General features: G+C 36.4%; 1 protein-coding gene across 4 annotated transcripts in view; it reads right to left on the bottom strand.

Annotated features, from left to right (window-relative positions):
* The window catches only part of LOC149692303 (calcium/calmodulin-dependent protein kinase kinase 1), a 107,131-nt gene that overhangs the window by 13,759 nt on the left and 72,009 nt on the right, over nucleotides 1-21,363 (bottom strand). The window contains exons 1-4 of one of the 4 annotated variants that reach the window (XM_089867992.1): nucleotides 20,906-21,166; nucleotides 19,787-19,858; nucleotides 9,305-9,383; nucleotides 2,004-2,733 (exon numbers count right to left, since the gene is read on the bottom strand). In XM_089867992.1, coding sequence (XP_089724118.1) covers nucleotides 2,004-2,733; nucleotides 9,305-9,383; nucleotides 19,787-19,796 — 819 coding nt within the window. In that variant the 5' untranslated portion in view covers nucleotides 19,797-19,858; nucleotides 20,906-21,166. Of the gene's footprint in view, nucleotides 1-2,003; nucleotides 2,734-5,711; nucleotides 5,950-9,304; nucleotides 9,384-18,114; nucleotides 18,662-19,786; nucleotides 19,859-20,905; nucleotides 21,167-21,363 lie in introns of those variants that run through there. The other 3 variants (XM_089867991.1, XM_089867990.1, XM_089867993.1) reach the window with 3 other exon arrangements.

Genomic DNA, 21,363 nt, shown 5'->3' on the forward strand with positions numbered 1-21,363 from the left:
TCGGGGTCAAAACGTCTACTCCAAGACAAGAAAGGGCGATCGAATAGAAAATAGAAAAAAAATAAATAAATAAAACGAGAACTAAGAAAGATAAATCGGCTTTTTGTTCGGTTGGAATGGCGCTAACAGGGTTTCAACTGCAAGAAGAAGAAGAAGTAAAAAGGAGGATGACATTTTGGGACTTATTTCTCTAAGTTGTTATTTTTATCTACGCTGGTGGCTTGTTTACTAAGGTTTTTACTGACCAAAAGAGCGAGAAAAGAGCAACTCCGAAGCATCTATCAAGGCCTTGCCTACCACTAGAAAATAAAAGCTCACCATAGATCCAAATCGCAAATTTTTCAAAGTCTAATTAATATGGATTAGAAAGTTTAGTGAGTTAGGGAAACATAATTTCATAACTTAACGCGTTCCCCATTTTAATTGTTAATTTGCTTAATTACTCTAGCCCTGATTGTTCGTTGTAACCCCCAAATTGTTAGGTATTGGTGGATAGGGAAGAAGTAGAGGTATGAAGTACGCAAACCAGAGTTATAACGCTTCAAATTGGAGGTGTCGTAAGGACCGCGATGGAGAAAACGTTACCATTCGCTAATTTGTTTAAATACTTAATCCCTAATTGCTTTAACCTTGAGATTGAGGTATCGTTGGAAAGGAAAGAAGTGGAGCTATCGCACGCTCAAAGAAGAAGAACATTATTATACATTCATTACCGCAAACAACAAACATCTACCCGGCTACGAGCGATTAATTGGCATTCGAACAGATCAAATAGAGTTCAACGTACGCTCAAATAGACATATCAAATACAACTTGTGTCATATAATACACCCTTAGAGACTTAGACCTTACATCGCAAATAAGGTAGGTCTGAGGGTAAAGGTCCAGGGGATGCGATTCTCTGTTCTCTATGGGTTCGTTATAGGCGAGCGCTCTATTAGTACGGGGCTACGTCGGTATGACTCCCAGGGGGGTTATGCCCCATGCACGTTGCTAAGTAATATCGCGGTTATGGCCAGCTCCTCTCACTCCCGATTAACGTTAGGGCTTATACATAGTGGAGCGCACGAGCCGCGTGCACCAGGAAACGCCAATTTGAAAGCGAAATTGAGGGGATCGCTCAGGCACTTCCATCAAGTTATACTGGAACCTGACTATGCAAGAATCGATATACTTTACCGCAATAAAAATATTGCAAAGGCTTTAGTTTTAGAATATCATTAACGAGCACTATATATTGCACAATATTATCGAGCACTCTAGACACCGATGTTAAAACGCTTCTAGATCGTTTCGAGCTACGTCGATTAATTAAATTCAGCCCGGAGTCTCTTAGCGCGATGAATCGTGCGAAGATGCTTTAAAATTCAGCTAAAGTTACTCGTTAAAGCCTCTAAAGCATCAACGACAAATAGACCAGACTATTATCAATGCATATTTAAGTATTTACACGTCTATTGAAAGCTTTTGAACTAAATACAATGTTTACACAGGGTGCATACGTAATTTACAAAACTTTCAGGATTACCAGAGTGCTTCTAATAAATTTCTCAAGCGTGTCGATTTACATTAAAGCGCTCTCTATAATCTAAAATAGCCTACAAGTCAAAGAAATTTCTCCCGTAAATTCGGTTATGGGTCTCGCTAAGTTTATTTCGTCCACGGTTTGGTGTTTTACTAATAATGATTTTCCCTCTAAAAATGTCTCTCGAGACTTGCCTGTTTTCCAAGTTCGTACGAACCCTGTTACATGCCGACTAAGTGGTTGGACAAACAGAAATTTAAATAAACAATAGAGCCATTATGATTTTCTACTGAATTAGTTTACGTTTGCAAATTTTGAGTTCAATGGAAACAGTTTAGAGGAAGCAATAACTAGGTCAGCAACTGTAGTTGATCGACATTCAAGAGTCGATCATCTTGACCTATTCAGCTCAAAGGCTAAGCACTCCCAACTACATCTACGCGTAATCTTGTCGAACAAGATTAGGTTTGCGTCTTACCTGTCCGATGTCTTGCTTGAGCTTGTACTGATTGAGTTGAATATAGTTCTGTCGGGTTTCTATCGAGACGCGTCGGCATTCTCTGGGAGGATGCCGTCTAAGCCTCGGCGAAGAGTTGGGCGAGCAAAAGGGGGAATAAGGCAGTGATGGGTAAATGGGTCTTTCGGGACCGTTGCTGACCATGTGACTGTCCTGAGAATGACTGTACGTGATTCGTGGCACTCGACCTTTCCCGCACTTGACCAAAGGTCGGTGACCACCACTACTCGCTCCGTTTCCGCCTCCTTCCCACGTCGTCCCCGCGGGAGATACTTCGAGATCGCTTGTTCCCATTGGGTCCGTGACCAAATTGGTCACTAGGGGTAGCGAGATTTTACGGCCCGCATGCTGCGTGGGTGATGGTTCGATAGACGTCCGTTCCGGCCCCAGAGACAAGGCGGTCACGGATGCGGAAATAACATCATCGTCGCCATCATGACGTTCGGTGGTCAACGCGAGAAGCGGTGGCGGATTAATCTGTCTAGAGGAACATTCCGAGTAGCTTCTTGAAGGTCTTCTAATAGACGAAGTCTGGGAGACATCGTCAGTTCCGTTTTCCCCTTTCGCGGTGCAAGTACCATGACCATTTTCCGCGGAAGATGATGGAATTGTTGAGTTATTTTCCGGATATCGCGGCGATACTAGTTTCTCTTGTTGTTTCGCTTCCTCCGATTCTTCAACGCAGTTATGCCTAAAAGAATAAAAACAAAATAATCTTGAAAAACATGACCTTTGAAATACCCGGAGGATGTTAGAATATTTTCCATTTGAATTGCCCACGCGGAAAACTGTTTTCGTACAAACCCCTCGAGTTGACGCTTACATAAAACACAACAGATAAATCGACCCCGAGTGGGAAGGTAAAATAACACGCGATGTTGTTAGAAAGCAATATTTTAAATTACAAAGTTAGAACATAAGTTTATAAGATATTTTCCATAAATATGACACTACCTATATTTCGTAATGCTAAAGACTTACTAAGAGATAGTTCGAGAACGACGCGAGAAATGATTACACTCGGTTTTGCAGTCCATCCAGTGACAAACTTATGGAACGTATTTTATGAACATTTGGTAAGACTGCGTATCTCGCAACTCCAGAACAGAAGACTTGGTAGGTTAAAATAACCCCTAATGTCATTACAAAGCCACTGTCTCGGTTAAGAGATATAAAACCGCGGAACATACACACTGAATAAATTTAAACCTTCCTGAATTCAAGATCTAAATTTGCGTAACATTCCTTGTCGTTTCGATCCAGCAAGGCTTAGTTTTAAGCCTTACGCAATAATCTAGAGAATTAATACTGCACCAGAGTGTTAATGGGAAAATGGAACGTTGAAAACAGTAAACACGAGGCTAACTCCTAGCTCGTCGTAAGTTTTATAACCTTTACAACGACACTTAATAAAAGGGGTTCCAATTTAAACATTCCCAAGTCGGCGTCTTTTAATACGCGTCAATTATTTACAAGAGCTGTGTTTGAAGAGTTTAATACGGTAGAAAATGTCTAATAGGAGAAACAGTCGTTAAAGTAGGTATAGGAAACTGTACCCGAGCGAGAAAGAGACCGTTTGAAGTTAGTTGAAAATGAAATTTATTTTTTCGCCAATGAGTTAAGTTTTAGTCAGAAGTTTATGCCTTGAAGTTTGGAAAAGTTTCATCTTACCACGACCAATTTGAGATTAAAATTTAGGGGACGTATTAGACCATTTTGTTCTTTCACGGGGAGATGTACCACGTGGTGCATGATGGCTATCAAGTTAAAATATTTACCAGGCCAAGAATGAGACCATTCCTGGGTAGCAAAGGGGGCGTTTCAATAAAGAAAAGGTCATAGATACTTCACGCAACACGAGCTTTTTGTCTTAACTAGGGAAATGTTATCAAAAACGGACTAATCATGGGGATAATGTAATTTGAAACTATTTACTTCGACAACTTGGCTTCTGTTATGGTTCATAAGGGGTTCCTAACCATTCGCACTAAAGATTCTTCCTGGTTGTTTCCTAGCATCACCAATTCCATCCTCTTAGGAGATAGGGTTTAGAGGAGCGAGGTTGAAGTAGGGATGAATATTATGCAAGAATTTCCGGGAACCGTCTTGATTAGAGAGAAAAGGGGATTCCGGAGGCCATGGTTCGGCCGACGCTTATGTTTCTGACACTTGACGGCCAGAGTATTAAACGGAAAAGTATAAATCCCAGGGTTTTCTTCTAAGTACTTAAGACGATATTTCGTTAAAACTTCTCTAAAGTATACTCTCCTCCCAAGAGCCACGAAGCTAAGGTGGGGAATAGCGCTAATAAACCATTTTGCAAAGTTGGAGGTTTTCTCTCATTAAAGAAAGCGAGAAACTTTTCAAGAAAAGGAGAAATTTAGCCTCGAAACACGAGAAACTAAGATGAGAAGATTTGTTACAAATTTAAATATTTTATATTAAATTTTTAATACCCTTGTTTCGAGTTAGAACTCCTTTCTAAAAGAATTTTATTTTTGCAAGAATAAAAGGTGCATGCAGCGCAGATAAACTTAAAATATTTAGATAAATTAACTTCAGAGGTTTTAAGTTTATTTTTCTATTTAATTAATTAATCACCAAAGGAAGGATTACAATTAATATTTTATAATATGCGATAACAAACATCTTTAGAAAATTTAAATTCTATAAAATTTATAGGCCATAATTTTCCTAAATAATCCCCATAAACGTCCATAATTTTCTATTCACCATGCAAGAATTATTTTCTTCCCTAAAATTCTACTTAATCTAGAAGTAGCTATACCAACTTTTCCTATATATATATATAAAATACATATAATTTCAAAAATAACATAACACGAGATCTAGTGTAGAGGGCCTACAATAGTCGAGCAGCGTGCAATTTTTACTACGAAATGAAACTGAAACGCAATAGAACGAAGTCAGGAGCGTGATTCAAATGGAGCGTCAATCAACCCGAATTAATGGAAAACTTTAGCCACAGTCCACCCATAAGAGGGGGGGGGGAAAGGAAGCTAATAGGCAGGCCTTGATATAAAAATCGAAATTTTGGATCTAATTTAACACCCCTTCCTCCCCTGTCTGTTGATCACTCGCTTCCAACGCTTGCCAAGAAGAGTAGCGAAGAAGGGACAAATGAGTTATGTGTAATGGTAGGTACAGGGCTATGGATGGAGGTCGTTTAAAAATGGTAACGCTTGGCTAGACGCCTTATTGGAAAATTTGTGTCGGAATGACGCTTTAACGGTTTTAACGCATTCAACGGGGCGAGGAACATAACCGCTAAAAATGGCTTAACTTTTATATTATGGCCATGCAGGAAAAGGGTGGGGTAGTTGGGGACAAACGCGGAAGGAGTAAATCAAAAATTCCTGTACATAAAATCTGGTCGATTTATAACATGAACTAAAACTTTCAATTTGAGCTGCAGTAAGGCTTTCAATGGGAAATATAACGCGATCTGGCAGCTTAAAGACAATAGATCTAATCAAAATTGTTTGTAAAATAAATCCATAATTTTCAATATTTGGTGGACCAAATTAACAATTCTATATACGCATGGCGGTTCCAGAATTTCAGAGAGAGAGAGAGAGAGAGTTTTCGTTTTCACAGAAAACCTAATATTGTTTTCTCGTTATAAAATGAAAATTGAATCAATCTCACCTATCGCAACGATGTTGAGGCGTAGTAGGGGGCCAAGAAGGATCCCTAATTAGCATTTTGATTGTCTAATTAGCCAGAAAGCGGAATTACGAGAGTTTAATTGTTTGTGTCCAATTGAAACCTCGTGCGGATGGGGTTTCCTCTCTATAGAACACGCTTTAACGGAAAAGCGCGCGTTCCTGGAGCTAGCGCGTTACGCGTACGTCTCGCTTATAAATCGAACTCGGTTCTACAGAACCAGGAGTTTTCCGTCCAGATAAGAAACATCCTGAGATAGCGAAGCAAGCTCCGTCACTAGAGGCGCTAGTGGCGAGAGTAAATCCATACTCCACACGGTAGCGTAACCTAAGTCCGATAAAACCACTCTTTTTCCAGAGAAAATCGTGATCTCTACCCGGGAATCAAGCGCTTCAACCCTATCCTCTCTCTCATTCATACTCGGTAAATAAAAATATTACAGCCCACTTGTTCGCGCGATTATGGCTCCCCAACAATCAGAACAAAAATGTGACCTAAATTTGCCTGCGCGCCAAAAATTTGATAGGATTACGCTAGCTAACTCCTCTTCGACTTGTACAATAGTTAGAAACTGAACCAGGCCTAAATTAACCCCTTTTCGGTCACCCGGTTTAAACGCGGAGGCGTGAAGAGACGCCTTTTTGGCGAATTCTCTTTCTAGGACATTTGGACTTAAGGGACGTTGGGGCTAAAAGTCGGATCGGACACACGCTTCGTTAGACCTTCAATCGAATTAAATGAGAAGGAAGACGAAAAAAAAGTCCGTTTGTCGCAGCCACCCGAAGTTAATTTCTTTTGGCGGTCAAATTGGAAATCTAGAACGCCAGCCGTAGCTCTACTGCTCGACTTAAGCTGCCCCCAGTTTCCGACCTACTTGTGAAAAGTCATCCGCTGCCTGCAAAAGTGTTCCGCAAAGAGTTAGGGCCCTTGAGTAATTATTTTTGGAAAAATATGAGAGGAATTTTTAGAGAATTTAAAGGGATCGTGCAGTTACTCTTGGGGGCTCGATAAGTTACGTCTAAATATACGTACAATCTTCTTCAACCCATTTAGTTAATTACCATTATTAAGCCTAGTTAATCGTCTAAACGTGACGGTGAACCTAAGCTTCATTTAAGCCTTTGTAATTAAAATCAACGTTAAGCCTTGGTTAACCTTAAAAGGGGTATATTCCTCCTAGTGAATTGTTTATAAAAACAAACCAGAGAGGTTAGGACAATAAATAACAAAGATAGACTAGGTTGTCACGCCTTATCACAGATAACCTAGCTACAACCAAACAAAAAAATGTTCTATTTACCAAAGTACTACAATGTCAATGTCACAAATGGATACAGGGTCGACAAACTTTTTATTTTGGAGAAAGGGAATCCCATCCCATTTAGTACTCTATCAGCAGCGTAGGCTTAAGTTCCTAACTATTCTATCGCCCATTCTGCTCTTCAACTGAAACCTGCGAACCTTAGGGAGAAGGTACATTTAGGCTTAGCAAGGGAACAAAGTCTGGGAGAATGGATCGATTGGTACAATGGAAAATAAGTAAGATAGAAAACCCAAATCAGTTCAACCACAATACGATCCCAGGATAATGTCCAAGTCATTACTATTCGTTAGATGGGACAAAATCACTCTAAGCCACCTTGGATAAAGGAGGATCTCTCACCTCCATTTGGAATTCAATGCCCCTCAACTAGCACTAGTATGTAAGTTAAGCCTAGTTTTGAATTTTTCTTTTTTAATTTCGCACGCGCTTTGAAAATGACACCATGGATGAAGGATGCGCGTGAGGAAATTTGTTTTCACGCTATAGGATCGGCAACTCCCTATCTCGAACGACAGAATATTTTGTATACACTCTGTTACAACGTCGGTTGTCAGCACGCGCAAAGCTATTTCTCTATGTAACGTAGCTTTGACGTGCTGTCAAGAGACAAAAAACTTCAGGATCTTCAGGATTTAAAATATCCGCGAGTTTTTTAGCTCGAGTGCACGGACCTCTACGTATAGTAGGCTCTAGGTAATTTGCGCGTGCTGACAACCTATGCCGTAACAGAGTGTATACAGAATATTCTGTCGCTCGAGATAGGGAGTTGCCTATCCTGTAGAGTGAAAACAAATTTCCTCACGCGCATTCTTTATCCATGATGACACGTTCCTTTGTTTCCCAATTTTTAAATTCCGCGCGCTTCAGGAATTGACAGAGAAATGTCACGTGATTAGGGAATACAGTCAGTCCAACGTTACTAACATACTTTTATATAAGGGTAGAAATTCCTTTGGGAATAACCCATGTCAAAGAAACTAATCCTTCCCTTTAGAATGGTTTAGGTATTTGTAGCCAATTTAGCTACTTATTTTAGTTTCATACCCTTCGCAACTGAAATAAGGATGTAGAATTTGCATCTAAACTATCGTCAAGATTCACGCTTGTTTTAGATTCCTCAGTTATGGAGCCAACGATTGGCTTCAAACATCTAAACCAACCTGTATAATCACCTAGAAAAGTTATTCAACGTTGAATATATAAAGAACATTAGAAGATAAAAGTAGAGGTAACAAAACAAGAAAAGAAAATTCGGTCTCTAATATGTTACATAAGATGCAGTAATGTAAAATATTTACCCAAGAAAAAACCCTCATGTCTAAGTTTAACTTGCTCCATTCAAAATTTCTAAGCACTATTTCTGCTTACTTTAAAATATGAGGTTCTTTTAAAACTTAAACCCTTTCTCTCGTGTGGGATGGAAATTTTATTCAAAGAGGCTGAGATCGTGTAATGATTTCGAAATAAATAAAAAAAAAGCTATATATATATAGCCAAAGAACAGCCATAGAATTGAAATGAAGTTTTGATTCAACATACGCTTGCCACGCGGTATATAAGGAAAAATAAAAAAAAAGATAAATTCCAAGGAAAACATCGGGCCTAAAAACTTTCTCCCAGGCGCTCTTATCGTATAGAAAAAGAAGATTGGCAAGGAAACCTTAAGGGATTGGCGATGAAAAGGGAGAAGGCTTGGGGCTGCTGCATGCCACATTCAATTCTTTCTTTCAAACGCCCGCATGGCGATACAGTATCTCTCTCTCTCTCTCTCTCTCTCTCTCTCTCTCTCTCTCTCTCTCTCTCTCTCTCTCTCTCTCTCTCTCTCTCTCTCTCTCTCTCTCTCTTAAAACGAATTCAGTGTTTTACCCAGAAGAGAGGAGGAGAAGAGTATTTACTAGGAAGTTGGTATTTTCTAAAAGATAAATTATTTTACCTCCTTGGTGGAAAGGTTTATATAAACATTGTGGTACAATATTTTAAGGGTCATTAAAGGATAAATATATTGTTTGTTTTCAACGGAATAAAGTTTGAAAATCGTAAACAAAACGATTAAAAGTACCTAATTAGGGACTTTTATCTTCAAAATATTTCCAGGAAAGTCTTCACTTTAAAATATAAAGCCATATTTTCTTGACATATTTCGCGGTATTAAATTGGGAAATTTCTGGGAACTGGGTGCATGGGCGTCCAAATTATAATTCGAAAATTTACTGTAATTAATTGAAAATAAATTAAAAAAAAAAACATTTACCTTGGTAAATCGCCTATTTTCGGAGCTCTAGTTCGTCTACAGGTCTTTTGATTCCAGCTTTGACACTGACAGCTAGACGCTGTAAAATATAAAAAAAGAAAAAGTAAGTTATAAAATTTAAATATTATAAATCGAGTTATTCTATGTCATTTTGAAAGTTACGAATATTTTAAGAATATTCTCTAATATGTACAAAATTAAGATTGTTTTAACACCTTCCATTTCCTTATAAACTTACAAATTCAGAGCTTTACTTTAATTTTTAAGCAAGAATTATGGAGGAAGTCAACGGGGCTTCATTTTAACATCCGTAATATAAATTTTTAAAGAAAGAACACTATAATATTTATAACTTCAGTTTTAATAAATAGAAGATGTGTTCTTAAGGAATATCATTGAAGGGCTAAAGCGTGAAAATGTCAAAGGTCATGCGGGTTTGGCAACCAATATAATCCCAGCAACGAGTGAGTAGGTCTGTAATTCAAAGATAAGGGAAGGGAATACGATGGAACCCAAAAGTGATACATATTTGATTAAAAATGACCCAAATATTTCAGATTGCCTAGCGTCTCTAGGGCTTCACGAGATAAGAAAAAAATACCTCTCGATAAAAAAGGCGATACAGCTAAACGTATGAAATTCATTAACGGGTATTAAATCAAAAGAGATCGAGTCCCGTAGAGAGTGAGAGGGACTACTGACATCAGTTAAGCCTTGTCAAGAAAGGGGATTAGGCTAAATACGAAACGAGATATGGTGCATTATAGCTTGAGCTTTTCCACTTTTTTACCTCTGGTGATTTATTAATGAGGAGGGAAAGATTAGATGGGAGGGTTGTTATGCAAAACAGCTCGTGAAAGAAATAATCCATATATACACACACATTTAAAAAAAGAGGAAAAACCTAGCTCTAATTGACTTTATAACCAAGTCGAGGTCCTTCAAGCTTAACTACTACTAAAAAAGATCGCATTTGGTTATGTTTTCTTAAAAGATTTCTCTGAAAATTCTGTCGTGATTAATCATTAGATTTAGGTCATACTGTTTACTGTAACAGCATGCGGGTCTCAAAGTTTTAATTAAATGAGAGAGAGTCACTGTCAACTAAATATATTAATTAAAATAATTATTTTCTGAGAAGAAAAGTATTATTAAAACTAAATTTTAAAGTACTAAAATGTCTATACTTAAGGACCCCGGTGTTGGTAACACCTCCGGGACATTTTCTTTAAGATTCTGATTCAATTCTATACGAAGAAAGGAAAAATGAGTGCTCAGCGAGTATATGGAATCATCATTAGCTCGACTCGACACTCGAGTTGGTACTTAAAGAGGCGCCTGTCTCGTAGCTACAAATTTGCCAGAAATATTTCGCTTTTTAATTTTTGTTCTCCTCTCTCTTTCTCTCATCCGCGAAGTCTTTTGAATCTCATTGTAACTTAACGAGATATTATATAAAAGTGAATCAAGAGCGCCTCAAGTCAGATGAGAAAAGGATGCTAATAAAGTTACTTTGGATCTGAGAGAGAAAGAGACTTTTCATCTAGGGGAAAAATGGTGGTTCTCAAAGACAAGAGACGGGAAGGGGTAGGTAGAAAGGGAGAAAGATTCGCGTCGTAAAACTTTCGTTTCATTAGCCACCATACTTAATAATAAAGAAGGATCGGATAAGTTATTAAGGGGGGTAATAAAATCAGATTGCCTTTGTTTTCAACCTTATGAAAGATAACACTTAATATGAAAAGGAACCAGGGGGGAAGGGGGGTTGGCTTGAATTTATTATATTTGAACTCTTCACGCTCCTTGACCCTATATATAAACAAACTGCACCAGATTCATAACGATTTCAATTTAAAACTGCATGGAATAAAAGAAATGAAAACAGAACAGAACAGAACAGAACCAGCTCAATTCTGCATACTAAGTGCTTCGGGGCAAAATACTTCTCTTTAAAAATATATAAATTGCTTTTGGGTTTTTATTATTTTAATTTTTTATTCTAATCCGCGTTGAAATATTTTATTTAAATTGTTAGAACTTCGTTAGAGCGGAATATTATTATTATTCGGAGATCGTTATTTTCCTAAACAAGGGCTTTTCGACCCCGTTTTATAATGAAAATGCTCCTATGCTTGTACACGTTTGTAAAAGGGTTAAAGGACGTCCACTGCAGCCTCGAAAAATCAATTCTTTTTTAAAACTTAACGACTCAACGACCACATTTAACGTATATACTTAAATTCTGTTTTGGGAAAAGTTTCAAGTTAATACCCCTATAGGCTTAACTTAAACTTTGGTTATTTGGTAAAGCGTAATAACATTTACGGCTGCTTATTAAATTTGAAATAGAAGAGATATAGTCGTGACATTTAGGTTTAAAGGTTACATACTGTAACCTCCCGTAATAATCAAGGGACCTCCTGGGTTTCCACTCCAGGGGTGTACGGTTACATAGAGGATTAACACACAGTGTTACCTCTGACCTTTCCCCGTACTATATAAGCATCGACTGCTTATCCTATTAAGTCAGTCATTCTCCACTACTAGAATGTAGTAGTATGCTCGAGCATAGGGCGTCTTGCCCTGGTAATGGACTTCATCATTAATTAGTAATTATTATTATTATTTCTTTAATTGTATTAATGCAAGTCGGCATTATTTATTGTTTAATTAGTTAGTTAATAAAGTATGATTGAACCTAAGGAACAGTGTAGTTATTCTTAGTAGTAGCCAAAGCTTTTATGGCCACGTGGGGCGAGTTTATAAATATCGCAAGCGTGGTTACATAAATGGCGAGCTTGCCAGGACCGATCGACGGGTCCTAGTTTATTGTAACTTGCTTTGGCTATGCTAAGCCTTAGAGTGATCGGAGTTTGTAGTAATTAGTTGTTAGAGTAAAGTTAGGGTAGTGACGTTGCGGTTCCGCACTGCGGATTGGACTAGCCGTGACATGCACTATTGAGTCTGAGGGTCGCTCAAAACCTTCCTTTACAACAATTCACTGCGATCACAAAGTTCAACTCATACTCAACTTCTTCAGAAGCAAGTTATTACTTGGCTTATTTCCATGGGACATTCCCTACGGAGAGGAATCTACAGTCAGCAGTCAACGCCTACAGAGGACGATGCTGAGTCAAGCTCTTCAACGGAAGGTGGGAGTGCACACCACCAATCTGCGAAGACTTCCTCAACTACATCGTCTGATACGGCTGCTCCAGATCTGACTGGACGTATTCTAACATGGGAGGAAGAAAGCCAGGACGAGCCATCCGATGCTACAGTTCCTGCTTTCATCAAAACTCCTTATAACTTTAAATGATTAACCTAGTATGCTAGTTAACTGGAATCTTTTAACTATCTGTTACATTGTTTAAAGTTAATTACTATTATTTTGTTTTGTTAAAATTAGAAAATTTATGTAATTAAGTTTTCTGCCGATGAAGTCCAATCTTTGTCGTCTGGGGGGATGTAACCTCCCGTAATAATCAAGGGACCTCCTGGGTTTCCACTCCAGGGGTGTACGGTTACATAGAGGATTAACACACAGTGTTACCTCTGACCTTTCCCCGTACTATATAAGCATCGACTGCTTATCCTATTAAGTCAGTCATTCTCCACTACTAGAATGTAGTAGTATGCTCGAGCATAGGGCGTCTTGCCCTGGTAATGGACTTCATCATTAATTAGTAATTATTATTATTATTTCTTTAATTGTATTAATGCAAGTCGGCATTATTTATTGTTTAATTAGTTAGTTAATAAAGTATGATTGAACCTAAGGAACAGTGTAGTTATTCTTAGTAGTAGCCAAAGCTTTTATGGCCACGTGGGGCGAGTTTATAAATATCGCAAGCGTGGTTACAATACTATTTATATTTACAAATGTCACTAATGCAAAATGTATAGCGGTATAAATGTTGACAAGTTAAACGATGACAGTAAAATCCATGGGGTGGGGGAGGGGGCACCCACTTGAAAAATCAAGAAAGAAACATGATTTCAGAATAGCAGAGGAAAATCTGGGAAAGAAATCCAATTATTTTAAATCTATACCATTCCGAGAAATTCTTGATTGAATCGGTTGAATCGAGAACCCATTTATAAGATCTTGAGAAAGTTCAAAGATATATAATGTAAAGATCCCCAGTTTCTTCCCCAACAATTCCCGGTTCTCTAACAAATAGCCAAGTAAGTTCACGAACGGACACTGATTGATGTAATCCCAAGTATTAAGTATCATTGGAAAGTGAAGAAATAGGACTATAAGATACTCAAAGGATATCCCCGAATCTCTTATAGAGCCTTAGTTAAAAGATGTCGTGTAAATAAGTCCATGTTCTCTCCCTATTTTGTGTTCATTAACATTTTTTTGCATACCATTTTGATTACATTAAGAAATATATAGGAAAGATTTCAAGTGACTTGGAGTGACGCTTGGTAAATAGGGTTTCGTTAAGAACCCCCCAAAAAATATATATATTGCCTTGAGGGAAATCAGACATCTTCGGTAATAAAGAGGCCTTACCGAAAATGAGTTTTGAAAGAAGAAAGTGCGCGCTTCCGCAGATGGATGAAGGGGGGGGGGGAGAAAAACCAGTCAATTTACGGTAGAAACAAAAAGAAGAAAGAAAGAAATACCTCTCAAAAGGTAAGCGGGTAGCCTCTGAAAGAAAAAAAATGAAGCTGTCTGCTTCTTGAAGAAGCGGATAGCAGCTGCGGAGGTTTCTATCTAAGAAGGTGTCACTATCTATAAAAGAATGGCATTAATCCTACCATCGTCTATCTATGGCCATTCTTCAAGTGGCTACTACCAGGGAGAGAGGAGGTAAGATGGAGCGGTAATTATGATGGGCAATGAAAGTCTCCCCCCCCCCACAGGGTACTTTGCGCATGTGCGCCGCAACCATTTGGTAGGCGATTGTTAAGTGCTGCCGCGTAGCGCCATTGTATTTGAATGGGAACTAGACACGGAGGGAATCCGTACCGTACCGTACGACCCTACCGGAACGCTGAGGCATGTTGGGAGGGGTTCGTTGCCGTAGATATAATTGGGTGTACAGACTGCAACGTTATAGATATGAAAGTTTCGGCTCCATCTCCTCTCTCCTTTAGGCTACTAAAAAGTTTAAGGGCTAATATTAAATCTATTGTTCAATATAGTACAATTTTACTGAACTCAAAACAGTTCGCGTTGTTTTCTCAAACTCATTTCCTAAAATAAATCCGTATGGAAATAAAAAGAGGATGTCATTTATCTAAAAGATAAGATCAAGCAGTGACGGCCAATATTTCTCAAGAAAGTAAGAGGGAGAGAGAGAAAAAAACCGAACGAAAGAATTTGTCCACAAACATTCCAGTGGTCGTTATCCTATAAAGCTCTTTTCCCCGATTCTTCCCCAAGTTCCGTTTCAAAGTACCCGTGGGAGAAATAACTCGCGGAAAATGTCAAAAACTCTGCTATAAAACTATAAAGTTGAGGAAGAAAATTTGTAGAGTTTCGTCACGAACAAAATTAAGAAGGTAAAAAAAGAAGCATCTTTTAAAGAGCCTAGGAGGGTTGAATAGACTCGTTGTACAACATTGTACAACTTCAAAGAAAAAAAAAATTACAATCAAAAATAAGTGTAATGGTATATCCCTTCCTTCCTCATTTAGCCTAAGTCGTTAATTACTCGTAAAACCTGTTTCAGTTTCAATCAAATTAATTAAATCTAATTTCATAAAGGGAGAGTAACACTACGCCTTAATTTGACGCTTAATTTATACCCAAAAACTGATGCCAATTTTAATTGTCTTCCATTATAACAATAATTAGCTAAACCAAATATTTATAAATATTTTAAATTTCTTTAAAGTTTGAGTCAAACTTGACCTTAATGCGCATTTAGGTGATTAAATTTACTTCCCCTTTAATGATTCTTGACATTTTGACGCGGGTTTTCATCGAAATAATTCGAATTCATAATAAAAGCTTGTTTTAAAAGAATTCCAAAAATGTCCCCTGGTTATGAAATGAAAAATGAAGGAGGGGTTATTTCTTTAATGACATCTTTTGTTGGGATTTAAAATTTAAATGATTTCATATATAAATCCTTGAATAAATTTATTAAGGTAAAAAAGCACGTGCAATAAATATCAGGTTCAAACGTCAGTACGGTCAAAGCTGGGCCCCTCTAAATGAAAAGAGATACAATCTCGCCTCATAAAAACTGTATTTTCAACTTGATTCTCAATCCGCAAACTATTTGAATATATCGATTTAAATTCTATTCTTTTCAAGCATTTTAAGATTCATAATAATCGCGACTTATGTTACGCTATTGATGTCTGTCTGTCAAATGAAACTGAGCTTTCAATTCAATTCCAGATGGTTTATTATTTGGGTATACTTCTTTAGTATAAGGTTAAGGATTTTCAAGTGTATATATGCTTATACAAGGGACTGCGTGTGATTTTCTGAAAGTTAAAACACACATACAGGACTCTCTCTCTCCAATAAGAGGTCTTAATTTAGCTCCTGAGTCACTCACTCAAAGTGTTTTTAAAAAGGCTTAAGTGTTAAATAAAAATGAATTTAAAAACGGGGTTGGAATAATACCATTAATATTATGATAGCCTGTTAATAAAATAAAACGTAAATCAGGATAATTCTTTAGTCTTAAGAAAACAGAACGAATTTTAAAAACCAATAAATATTTTTCTACCATTGCACGTCTGATAAATGCTAATAGATCTCTTGGAAAGGGTTTATTTAAACGAAGACTTACGTCATCATATTAAAAAAACATGTCTTTGTTGCCAAATAAAAAGGAAATTCGGAAATGATTGCGCTATTACGAGCAATAAGTAAAATTTTCCTCGATTTCCAGAATTTGCAATTTGAGATAAATATTGTTATCGAGAAAAATGAAACTTATTTTATCACGTGGTACGAGTTCTTCTACATAGCTAAGATTAGAAACGTGCGTATTCGTCATAACCCAGAATGGAAATAAATATATTTGCGCTTTAATAAGCAATTTCTTTGTTTAAAGAAAGAAAAACATATAATTAACAGTTTCGGTTTTCAAAATATGAATGATAACGGAAAACCTTTCACGCTTCTATTTCTTCTTTCGACTCAATCCTCTATTCCTTACAAATCTTTACGCTGACTAAGATGAAACTAATCTGAAGTTTTTTTTGGAGGTTTTTTTCTTTTTTCTTTTGCAATTTAACAAAAATCGAATTCCAGCTTGGAAATAATTACGTTAAAAGCAAAAAGGAGAAGACGAAGAGCTAACGCTTTGTAACTCATTCTGAGATTTATAAAGAAAAAAAAATACAAGTAATTCCAACCTTGATCGATTTTGCAATTACATTTGCTTCTTATTACAAGATAGTAGCAAACCTGAGATGAAACTTTGAAACGTCTCCTAAAAAATCGATACTCATTTTATTGAAGAACATATGGGATCATTTGAAAATACGAGACGACTAAGATGAAACGCGAGATTTTTTCTCTCCCAAAGTCGATAGTTAAAATTCTAGTGAAAGAAATTTTGAAAAATTCGGAAATTTCTCGGTACAATTTTACTAATGAGGTAAACATTATAATTATCTGTGGGTTTCAAAATAAAAACGTGAAATTTAACAAGATATTGTTGTTAACGGAAATGGATGCCCTTGAAATGGTTGGCTTTCTTGGGGTAGATTTGATGAGGTTAACTTAAAAATTGTTTTGAAATCATAGCCTAACTTAAAATGTTACAATATTAGGTCAGTTCACCCCTTTAGCAAAATTTTACCAATTTCTCTCCTTTCGAAGTAACTAAATACGTTTAATTAATTTAAAAAGTTTGCAACTTCTTGGGAAAGATGTATGTAGGTGTATTTAATACCCCAGTCAAAACGTGACGATGTTGGCCATTAAAATAATTGCTTTAACCTTTAAATTATTTCTTTTAAATCTCAAGTTTGTTATTCAAAGTTTAAGCTTCTTATATAACCGAACCAAATTAAAAAAAAAATAAAAATAATAAAATGGTTTTTACTTAAGCTCCTAAAACTTTCAAACAACCGAATATGAAGTTAAAAAAAAAACTGGTTAAGCCTGAAGGGATTTAAAAATAAAAAATACTTTAATAATAAAATACATCATGAGAGAAAGAGAGCAGAGAGAACCAGAGACCGGTACAACAACTTTGTTTAGTTTTAAAGATTTTTATAAACGCTTATCAATCATTCTTTCTCCCTTTCTTTTTTTTTACTTATTCTTTCGAAAATGGGTTCAAAACCATGTAAACCGTTTAAAGTCCCCATATCATATATAAACGACTTTTTAAACGATTATTTCAGATTTTTTTTCTACCAGTTTCTCATAAAAATCGCCCTCGCTTAAAAACAAGTTGCCACGTCTGTATTTTCATATTAAACTATTTTTCAAAGGCACCGGCGTTGCCCATCAGCCCGTTGGGACATTTTTATAACATTTTTCACCGCCATTTTAAAATATGGCGGCAAATCGAACCCCAAAAGTTATTTTATATTTATAGCCGCCATTTTTTTAAATGGTGGCGGATTGAAAAAATATTTAAGGGCAAGTGCCTACTATTTAATAGTAAAGTCCATGCAAATTTTCAGCCTTCCAGGTGAAGCGGTTTGGGCAGGGCAATGATTATCAGCTAATAAGTCAGTCAGTTGGGACTTTGACTTATATAGATATAGATAAATGTAATTTTAGCAAACCATAAATCGAAAAGGTTTCGGTTCAATGGAACTAAAGACATTTTAAATATCAATATAGATAAAAAACAAAATTACAATCGTACCTGATACCATATTTTCACTAGATGTCATATTCGTACAACGGCGCAACTCACGAATGGCGCTAGAAACACTACACCCCCGTTCGCTCGGCGCGAAACAAACTTTAAATGGATGGTAGCCTCTTTTGCCACATTTACAATTATATAGCTATATCTAAGCGTTAAATTATAAGACAAGGATGCCTTATTTTCCCTATATAATAATTCGACACAAAATCGTGCAGCAGAAGTTCCTTTACGTTCAATTCAAGGACATTCACCAGCGCAACGTTTCAAACTTAAACCGATAGTTCGTTTCTTAACTTTAGGAATTTTAATGTTTCCTCGTGTAATAATAATAATGGTTTCAAATTAAACCGAAATCGCAAATCCTAGAATTTGAACTCTCCGTCCAAAGTTTAAAAATATCTAGTTAAGAGGTCCGCTTAAGTCATAATACACCATCAAAAACATTTGACACTACACACACGACTAAAACTCGCGCGCGCGATTTTTGGCGCGCTGTAAACGTCGAAAAGAAATTGCAAATTGGGAAAAAAAAAAATGTTTTTTAAGTTCGTCTGCTTATAGAAGCGGGTTGGGTATAGACTGGTTTTTTTTCTAACTATAAACCGCAGCGCCACCTTCTCGTCTTTGAACTGATAAAAGAGAGAAGACAGTGTCATTTGACACCGTAACTTAAGTTACAAGTACCCGTCTATCTCCTTTCACTCAAACTCCAATTAAAATGTCTTCTAGTATATATTAACTTGATAAAACTAGTTGCGTCAAGACTCTTTCACTTTTCAGAGGCAAAAATTATCTTTTCCTCTTCTTTCTTTTTTATGATAATAAAAATTTTTGAGCGGGAAAAATTATCCAATGAAAATTGGCAACGTTTTTGACGCGGTATAACTACGTAAATAGAATGACAGTTTTATATTTTAACAATAAGACGGAAATAGCCACGCTACACGGAGAGAAGCTATTATTATACGCTACAAAAGTTCGAGAGATGATTACAATAGAGCAATTAGGCCCTAAGTTAATTTACCGTGAATCAATATTAATTATCGTAATTGAAAATAATCGAAGCCTGATTTCGCTGACGTCGATCTGACGGTGTTAAATTATTTTCAATCACCGGTTAAATTCGATAAACATTTTTTTTATAAACACAAATTAGCAGAAAGAGTTGCAAAAAACCAAACGGACAGTTTAGTAAATAAAACTGAGTAACCTTTAGTAAAGCCTACGTACATCTGCTGTAGATGTAAAGTTGTTAAAAACAACGTGACGTGGAAAGGCTTAGTTAAACAGCTGTTGACAGTATCTAGATAACCGCTGTAGCTTTTTTTAAAAAATAATTTAGTCTACATGTACATTAATATGTTATCATTAATATCGTCTGATTAATTATTGTTATCGCTAAGACTATTTTTAAAACACTTTATATACACGTTCTTCAATGTGTCTGAAGAAATAAAAATACTTCAAACCACATACGAACCGCTTAAAATATAATTTCTAAATCGGGAGAGGTTTCTCTAATAACATAGTATTATCCATTTTTGGCATTTATAAAAGTTGCCCAAAATTTAAAAGTCGTGACTAGACTTTTTAAAAACACCTCCGGTCATTTTTTAATTAAAAACGGGTTTTTATTTAGAGGTTTAAGAAATTAGTTATTACTTACAGATTCCCATTCAGGGCATGAGCATTCATCTAGTTTCAATGTCTTCGACAATTATCGTCGCCATAACCACATCTGGAAAATTGGTAAAGAAAAAAATAAATTAATAAAGATAAAATATCTTTTATAGTACCAGTAGATAATTAATAATGTGAAGATAGACAAATTTCAGGACGCCAACCAGAACTCTTGTAATTTCATTGTTAAATACAAACGCCTTTAGGCTATCATAGACTAAAGTAACCTCTTTGCAACGGTATTAAGTACTAGCGTCTATTTCAAACACAGCTCGAGTAATTAAGGTTTTAAAACTTGACATTTTATGACCTTCATGCCACAAGGGGTCAAAACATAGACGACAAACCTTAGAACGATAAAACTCTGGTTGGTAAAGACAACTCTTTGACAATCAATGCTAAAAAGATAAAATTGTCGCCTCTTCAACTCGCCGTAAAATATTGTTCGTTTTAGTTTTCAAAAGAAAAAGTTTAAATTCCTGTACCGGGTAAGTTATTTGTTGATAGTTTACGTTTCACTGAGTTAGCCTATAGATAGAAGCAAGACCAGCAAGTCTGCCTTCCATCAGGAACTAAAATAGAACACATTCTCCCCTAAATAAATCCTTCTAACCCAGTATTAGTATACAATATAGACCAATACTATTCCTTCCCGAACTTGTAACATCAAGTTGGGTTTAAACGCGATGCATTCTCGGACAGAGACACCACAACGAAGAAAGGAGAGCTTGTCAAATTGAAAGGGAAATCCATTAATTTTTGGGCGCGGAGGGACGAAAGTAAAAGAGGGTGGAAACACACCCATTAAAATAATTACGAAACCATTAAAAGCAAAATGACAATGGACGTCCGTTGTACACCCACTAAAGCAGCACCCATCCCAAATGAATAGAGATCGCTTATAACCTACTCAGTCCCGGAAAAATAGCGCGCCAAAAATTACGTGTGTCGCATAATTCCTCTCTCTCTCTCTATAGAACTGTCAACAGTTCCAAAGGGTAATATTTAACAATGAAAACCTTAATTTTTAATACCAATTAAATATTATTAACCATTAATTCGAAAAACTTGAAAAACAAAAGAGAAATTCAAACTTGAACCTTACCCTTTTAGTTTCTCGACACTTTTATTCCTAACTTTGTTTAATTTAATTTTTTGTAGCCTTTTTTAGTCCACATTTTTCTTTCTAGGTATCGCCCTTATTTTAGTATCTATTATATTTTAAATCGAACCGTTTACTTTCGCTCTCGTTCGCTACACGTACATATTTTAGGGAGGAACTGTGGAATATTGGAAGGAAAAAACATGAATGATAACCCCGTTTAGGGATCATCCGTCGTCTGTTAAAGTGAACCCACCCTCTTTTATTGAAGCGAATTCAACGAGGCGCTAAATTTGTAAAACCGTGTTGATCCGTTTATGGGAAGTTACGCCATCTGCACTGACACGAACTTCAGTTTAAATCGGGGGTTTTAATCGAATTTCAATGACTTAATTCGTTTTATTCAACTTTAATCGACGACCATTAAATTTTGATAACTTAATTTCAAATGATTTCCAAAT

Source organism: Phalangium opilio, unplaced genomic scaffold, assembly GCF_054372755.1.
Source record: "Phalangium opilio isolate 3A_F unplaced genomic scaffold, DU_Popi_V2 ptg000024l_1, whole genome shotgun sequence".
Lineage (NCBI taxonomy): Eukaryota > Metazoa > Arthropoda > Arachnida > Opiliones > Phalangiidae > Phalangium > Phalangium opilio.